General features: G+C 43.1%; 1 protein-coding gene across 2 annotated transcripts in view; it reads left to right on the forward strand.

Moving 5' to 3' along the window:
* TRPM7 (transient receptor potential cation channel subfamily M member 7) overlaps window positions 1-8,277 on the forward strand; it is a 250,871-nt gene extending 242,594 nt beyond the window's left edge. For both annotated transcript variants that reach the window (XM_078771748.1, XM_078771749.1), the window contains 3 exons: window positions 1,979-2,030; window positions 2,192-2,298; window positions 4,266-8,277. In XM_078771748.1, the coding sequence (XP_078627874.1) occupies window positions 1,979-2,030; window positions 2,192-2,298; window positions 4,266-4,318 (212 nt within the window). In that variant the 3' untranslated portion in view covers window positions 4,319-8,277. The remainder of the gene's footprint in view (window positions 1-1,978; window positions 2,031-2,191; window positions 2,299-4,265) is intronic.
* The last annotated feature ends 204 nt before the right edge of the window (window positions 8,278-8,481 follow it).

Raw genomic sequence — 8,481 nt, forward strand, 5'->3', positions numbered from 1 at the left:
CAAAGTTTGTTCACATCATTAAAGTTAATCGGGCCCTGGAGTGGGGGGAGGGGGGGGGCGTTCCCACCCAAAATAGATATTTGCTTTCTTTTCAGAGACAACACACTATTCCGCTGAAACTTGACCACAACCTTCACCACCTGTGATGCATCAATGTTTGTTCATGGCACCATCTGGGTTAGATGTGGTGTATATTAGTAGATGGTACGGCGGGAGCATATACCTTTTTCAAGTGTTGTAAACTTTTTTTTTGAAGGTTAGGCAAAAGAGGGGAAAGCAACAGGTTGAAGAAAATAAAGCTTAGCTGTGTGATAAAAACGTTCACAATCACAGTGGGAAAGCCGAGTGGAAAACAGCAAAAATAGCAGTGAGCAGGAAGTAGGGTGGCCAAGAGGGTTGTGAGGTTTGAAGGTAAGGAATGGAGTTTTTTTTTTAAGACACTAAACGGGGTATAATTGGGAGGAATTGAATTTTTTTTTTTAACACGCTAAACGGGGTATAATTGGGAGGAATTGAAGGAGAGATGAGGACCGGCAAATCCTCGTACAAGTGAGAGAAAATAAAGATTACACATGCTAAATGTCGCCCTCTGTGTCATGGACAACTACAACATCCAGTCGAAGGAGGAAAATAGCCCTTTACATATAGACAATCACAAAAACAGCAATGGGGGTTACGCGCCCTTAAAATGACCCTGACTCTGCTACATCCGCCTACACATGTCGACGTTTTGGCCGGAAATTATGGTATATGTGACAAAAACTTCAACATTTATCACTTGTTTTGCATCACTAAAACATTATTACAGTGTGGTCCAGCACAGCAAAATATGGTTGTAGTATTTCCCAACAATAATTTTCAGGTGTACACAGTGTGTCCCAGTAAAAAAAAGTATCACTTTGTGGAAATATCGCCACTTTAAATTGGCCACTGAAGGTGGGCCGAGATGAACGCACTCACCCGGAGGCCATGTATACTACTGCTGGTGTAGGCCACCGAAGGTGGGCCGAGATGAACGCACTCACCCGGAGGCCGTGTACACTAGTGCTAGTGTAGGCCCCCGAAGGTGGGCCGAGATGAACGCACTCACCCGGAGGCCGTGTATACTAGTGCTAGTGTAGGCTCCCGAAGGTGGGCCGAGATGAACACTCCCACCCGGAGGCCATGTATACTACTGCTGGTGTAGGCCACCGAAGGTGGGCCGAGATGAACATTCCCACCCAGAGGCCGTGTATACTAGTGCTAGTGTAGGCCACCTAAGGTGGGCCAACATGAACACTCCCACCCGGAAGCCGTGTATACGAGTGCTAGTCTAAACTAGTGCTGTCAATTTGCAGGCATTTATGGCATCCTTCACCACTTCGTAGACAGCAAAGCACTATTCGGACAATCTTTCATCACTGAAGCTGTTTGAAATCTCTGCTTTGTGAATGTTTGAGACTTGGCACATCCAATCTTTATTCTTATCGAGATGCAGAGCCGTGCCCTATGTCGACTCGACTCGAGTATTTCCAAAAAGTATTAATTTTATATCCGGATATTGAGGCTCATAGACTACATGACATGTCGTGTGGAAGCTTAATTTAATGTTACTTTATGAAAATAGAGTGGAAGAGAACATGTGATGTAAAAGCAGACATAGTGTATGTTTGAAAGCCATGGAGGTGTAGTTTGTGGCAGCTCTTAAATGTTAGCTAAGACTGTCTAATTTGTGTATTTGTGGAAGAGGGTTTCTCTAACATACAGACTGTTTATTGTCAGCGTTAGAGTACATCTTAAATAACAGAGTGTGGATGCAGAAATGCATCAAAAAAAAATTAAGCTAACATTTTATCCCCTTTTCCTCCCGAACGAGAAAGCACCCTAAATCGCGTAATTTACTGTTGCGTGTCACATCCTCCACAAATAAGAAATTGGGCCTTTGTGTACTTCTACAACACGTTCTCCATTTACTTCTTGACCATCCTTTTACCCACAGGTGTTAGCGAGATCCTCACTGATCCATCAGTGATCAACTCTGGCGAAAAAAGGTATTGTACTTTTTCTGTCAAGACACCTGCTTTTACAGCTGCCTCATCTTCAGTTGTGTTACTTTTCTATCGTCGCAATGTTGTTGGCACAACCAAATTAAATTTGTATAATTTTTTCCATCTCTGTTATATAATGACTTTGTGCTTCCATGTATTTTCAGGTCACATGACATGGTTTTTGGCCCAGCCAACCTTGGTGATGATGCCATTAAGAACTTTAGAGCAAAGCATCGCTGCAACTCCTGCTGCAGAAAGCTAAAACTTCCAGGTAAAGACACCGTTCTGTACCATGCTTGTTTACAAGCTGTTTGGATTTCGGGTTAAATCCTCAGCAAAGGCAAATTGGACTAAAAATCGCCATTCTGGTGTGCCATCAGTGGCACGTGTGTTGCATCATTGATTATCGTCATTCCGAGTGGATCCATATTTTGCTGACTGTTTTTAATTATTTATTTATTCTCCATGAACTATCTCAGGGATAATATTTTACCTAAACTAGATTGCAAGGACTTTAAATATTTTTGAAACATTTTTTTAGCTCCTCTGCTAAAAGTTCCTCTTTTTAAAATTCCATACATTCATTTTGGGACACTAAAATGGCAAATTGATTCCAACAATTTATAATTTAAATTGCAGCAGTTCACGTGCAGGTGGTGGTGAGAGGCATTTTGTAGTGTTTTGTTTGCACGTAAGTAGGAATGAGTGACTTGCCTGCGACTCTTTACTGTTTATCATCAGTGTTCATATCACCAGCGAAGAACCTGTCTTTACGGACGGGATGATGTGTAATCCCCTCCTCCCACCAGGCGGCACTATATGATGCACATTTACATTGAGAGAATTGGGGTGCTCCCCGACCTTGATCCCCGGGACTATTACTTTTGTTTTACCCCTTTTGAAAGGGGTTTCACCCCTTTTTTTACCTTTTGTAAAGCCACGACAAGCACCCCCATTACCCGAATACAACCATCTAGTTTTCACTCCAGCAGTTTAGGAGTGCACAGACATCAAGCACAATCAAACAAACAACCAGACACTTCTTGAATTGTAATGTGATTCCTGTCTATTTCTATCACACACTGACCGTCAGTGAGAGTGATCTGAGTATCCGTTATAAAAAAAGTGTTTTGCTCAATCTTTATTGGCCCCGTTTGACTTAGTCCGAAACGGGGGCTGATGGATTTGGTCTCGTCCGTCCGTCCGTGCGTCCGCAACCATATCTCGGAGATATATGGGCCGATTTTGTTCATATTTGGCACAAACACAATACGTGACGGTATACATCGCATCTGCGCATCATTTTGTTTCACGATGGGATCAAATATGGCCGACTGACAGCCATTTTAGTTATAAAACAAACCCCAATGTTGAACACTTCTTCAACCATATCTCGGACATTCATTTGCCGATGTTGTTCAAACTTGGCACACAGATAATGAATTTTTGCTTACATATGCGCGTCATTTTTTTCCAAGATCAGATCCAAGATTGCCGACTGATGGCCATTTTGTTACTTAAATGTGTCTCCAACAATTTATTGGACATGCATGGTCCGATTTTATTCAGACTTGGCACAAGCACAGTACATGACAGCATACACGTGCCCTCACTTTATTTTGCGATCTGATCAAAGATGGCCGACTGGTGGACTGGTGGCCATTTTAGTTGTGAAAAACCAGATATTGAACACGTCCTCAACCATTTCTCGGACTTGCGTTTACCGATCTTGTTCAATTTTGGCACACAGATAATGAATTACATGTGTACTTCATTTTTTTGAGATCAGATCCAAGATGGCCGACTTGCAGCAACTTTGTTACTTTAACGTGTCCCCATCCATTTCTCGGGCATGCATGGACCAATTTTGTTCAAACTTGGCACAAAGACGATACATGAATATACGTATGCAGAATATTTTGTTTTGTAATCCGACCAAAGATGGCCGACTGACGGCCTTTAACTCCGTACAGAAAAATTACTAAAACCACAGCAGGGGCTATGATATTTTATGTCTTTTTCTTCTTGTTTTTCAATAAAAGCCGTCCATGTTGGGTAAGACAATGATATGCAAAGCTCATAATGGAGAACTTGCATACATTTGTGTGTTATTCAACGATTCTTGCTCTCACATCCTTGGGTTCAACTTGATGCAAGTGGAATAGCATGAAATGGCTACCTTGATGTCATCTGTTATGGATTGTTTAACCGTGCCAAACCTTTTGCCTCTTCTTTCAGATTTGAAGAGAAACGAGTATACGCCAGTGAACATTACACTGTCTGAATCGTAGCTGGTCAGACGATGCTGGTATTTTTGTTGTGGAGATGGAGATTCTTCTCCCTTTATCCCTCTCATCCCCTCCACAAAGCTGGCGGGTGCCTTTATCACGTGTGTCCTTAGACTGTCGCTTTTAAATGCAAAGTGGTACTTCCTGAGGCCTTGAGCCTAGAGAGCCACTCTGCACAGGTACAGGTAAAAAGGTACATCATGACATCTGTCTGTGGGTTTTCGTTCTGTTTCTTGGGTTGACTAGATTTCACTATAGTACAGATGCTATTTATTTATAGAAACTTTTTAAAGAACAGGACAAAATGTACCAAAACACATCGAGTGTTGCAAAATATATTTGCTTTGTGTTGTGGTCATTTTAGTGCTGAGGACATAAATACTTGAAGGATGGGGTATCGTTTGAACGCACAGGACAATAATTGATGAACCACGAATGAAGAGAGATTAATCTTGGGTGGAAGGTGAAAGGAGAACTCTGAAGATTTTTGACTCTTGCCCCACTCCGTGACCCCCCCCCCCCCCCACACTTCCCCATCCCCCAGTACTTCATTGTCCAGGAGCAGAGCAATGTGTTCAGGTGAAGTAACTTTTACGTGGGCATCCTGGCCTCAAATAGACTAAAAAATCCCCTGCAGAGTTTCCCTGCTCTCAATCCACAGGAAGCACTTTATTATCTTTGTCGTTCCTGCTGAAATAACCGGAATTTACTGATCATGAGTTTGTTTTTTTTAACATAAAATATTTTTAGCATAATGGGAAAAGGGTGTTCTGTTTCCTCCGAGTGAATGATTATTGTGTGTGGACTTTGACTCCTTGCATGTACCTGACATTCCCTCAAACCTTTTTCACTTTCCTTCTTGCCATTGGTATGCTTAATTTGGGATGGAGTCGCTTTCTAATTTGGGCATATTATGGTCCAAAGGAAACCTGGCTAATGGAGAGCAACTGATTTTTGCCTTTTGTTTTTATCTTGGAAAGGCAAATTGTTGGTATGCTGATCACAAACACGTGGATACTGGCATCTGGCTTGCATCACCCATCACAGCACGAGCGTATTCCCCATGTATAGTGTTCCTTTAATTCCGTGTGCACGATAATGCGTAACGCACTAACTATAAAATCGGACAATCTAGTACGACCGGAACTCTGCCTGTCGGTGAAGAATTCTGACATCTATTTTGCATGTACTTTGTTGGAAAATACTCGGTAACCCAAATCGGACACGGATTCTTAGTCAAAATGACTATACCATGTGCTAGCAATGTGTGCAGATATATTAAAAAAATTGGTTATGGAAACAAATCGATCGATCCACAAAATCGTGAAAAGGACACAATCGATAATTTTTTTTGAAGATACGTTCTCGAGGATGATATCCCTGACCCATTAGCACAGAAAAAAAATTTGGCAGAATATTAAGCCGTATAATCGTGTTTTAAAATCTGACTTCTCACCACCGTTATGCAAATGAGCTACTTGAGTCTAATTGTGTGACATGATGGGCACAAAACTAATTTACGGATGCATTTGTCTGCGTTTCATCACAGGTTATTCTCGTGTTCAAGATGCCGATGTGCCAAGCTTTGAACTGTTCCAATCGTTGAAAAATTTGCCCACAGAACTAGGAAGTTTTTTTTTTTGCATCCCTGACCCATGAAAAGATCGTTAAGGATCGTGTGCGTTGTGGTTAAAAACAACCAAATTAAACATCAAAACGTGTGTTCATTCAAAATATCGTGTTGTTTGTGAAGACCACTTCGAGCCGTTAGCGTTCGTATTTGATTAACAGGCAATCACTACCAGGGAAACAAGCCTCAGAAATTGCTGAAACTCGATGCCGTACCGACACTTCTCAGCCATAAATCCTGCCCAGTTCCCCCATCACGACCCTCTACGGTTCGGAGACATAATGCTGAATCTATATATATAAAACACAGTTTGTGTGTGTGTGTGTGTGTGTGTGTGTGTGTGTGTGTGTGTGTGTGTGTGTGTGTGTGTGTGTGTGTGTGTGAGTGATATGTTACCGATAGACTCCTAAACGGAGAGGCTCACGTACTTGATATTTGGCACAGACATGGCCATTGAGCCTGGGAAGAACATGGCCGACCTAAAAATTTATTTCATAATATTTTTTTACCATATTTTTGCCTCAGCGCATTTCAGCGAGGAATATTATGCACGGAATCTGACCGGTGGCAGAGCAGCGCGCTGATTCGCTCAGAGCGATCACGTGATGTTCCTTGCCGCCATTAACTCAGTTACGCGTTCGCACATATTTCAGAGCGAAAAGCGATTGCGTTTTTTCACATTTCAGCGAGGAACATTGCCATTCACACCACATAGGTTTTTTTTCTTTCATCTTTAGATCCATATTTTTTTTCAGCGAGGAATATTATACACGGAATCTGAATCGGTGGCAGAGCAGCGCGCTGATTCGCTCATTCGCGCTCATTGATGACGATCACGTGATGACGTGATCACGAATGATGTTCGTGACGCGATCACGTGATGTTCCTTGCCGCCATAAACTCACAGCAAGTAGCATAGATTTTAGCATGACTTAGCATGATTTAGCATAGATAGTAGCATGTTTCACATAGATTTTTTTTCAGCGAGGAATATTATACACGGATTCTGACCGGTGGCAGAGCAGCGCGTTGATTCGCTCAGAGCGATCACGTGATGTTCCATGCCCGCCACCAGTTGGCTTCACTTTTCACGGAGTATGAGCGTTCTATATATTTTCAATTCAGTGCGCCCGACTCGTTCACGTACTTGATTTGTGGCATAGACATGGCCATTGGGCCTTCACGGTGTAATTTGTGCGAGGCTTTTGTCCGAGTGAGCTTGAGTCGAGAGGGCGAATGTACGGGTTGGGAATGTACGGGTCTCCCTTCCCCCGCCCGGCAACGCCAGTACTGGAGGACGTCACAGGATCGGTGAGTCTCCAAAATCCGCTTCGTGCTGTTGCGAATATGCAGGACTTTGTCCGATTGTTGTGCTGCTCTCCGACCATGAGAACTGCAACGTCATTGTTGACTGGCCATCCCCTTCCCTCCCCTTCCCCCTCCCCCCTCCATCCCCCCTTCCCCCTCCCCCCTCCATCCCCCCTTCCCTTCCCCCTCCACCCTACCCCTTCCACCCTACCCCTTCCACCCTACCCCTCCACCCTACCCCTTCCACCCTACCCCTCCCCTTCTCCCCTCCCCCTCCCCTTCTCCCCTCCCCCTCCATTTTCCCCCCTCCCCCTCCCTTTTCCCCCTCCCCCTCCCTTTCCCCCCTCCCCCTCCCTTTCCCCCTCCCCCTTCTCCCCTCTCCTCTCCTCTCCTCCCCTCTCCTCCTCTGGCTTATTATTTTCCCAAAATTTATATTTTTGTAGTAATTGGTCAGGGATATGATCCTCCAAAACATATACATACCTTCAAAAACTTTCATGATTGGGTCATTTTAAAGGACAGTTATTACTTATATTCTGGATGTGAAAGTAGACGAAATACAAAACATGGTTTAATTTCTCCTCAGACCTTCTGTTCACTATAAATCACAGATTGATCGCAACATTCCTACTGCTAGAACTGTTGACTGCTTTTGATGATGAAGTTTCCCCTTTCCCTCTCCTCCCTCTCTGATCACCCCACCTTGTGGAGTCGGTGTCTCTGCTCTTACCTGTTTTCATCCTACCTTTCACCGCATACACAAACATTGATCCATTTATGGATCTCTTTTTTTTTCTTCTTCTTCTTTTTTTGAATACATTCCATTGTCTGTCTGGTGTTTTCCATCACTTCCGGGTCCTCATTTATTTAATATTATAAATCTATACTCTTCCACGTGGCGACATACTGTGCTGCCATAACATTAAGTTTCCATGCTATAATGACGACAATCAGTGGTGCCCATCAGTCTTGAATATCAACTTAAATGTAACGTAAATCCCATAAAATTTATTTTTTGTTTCTTGCTGCCTTTCCTTATTGCCTTCCAGTACCAAGTGCAGTGATATTTATTTTTAAATCGGTCGATTTGAGATTGTACAACTTTCTTTCATGCAAACTGTACTTGGTGTAGGGTTGATTAGTCTCCGTCTCCAAATGTTTAATGGTTTCCCCTGCGTAGATGAGGCGTGAAAAGCAATTACGAATCAGAAAATCAATGGCCGGTTGC

Source organism: Myxine glutinosa, chromosome 2 (genome assembly GCF_964187855.1).
Source record: "Myxine glutinosa chromosome 2, kmMyxGlut1.1, whole genome shotgun sequence".
Lineage (NCBI taxonomy): Eukaryota > Metazoa > Chordata > Myxini > Myxiniformes > Myxinidae > Myxine > Myxine glutinosa.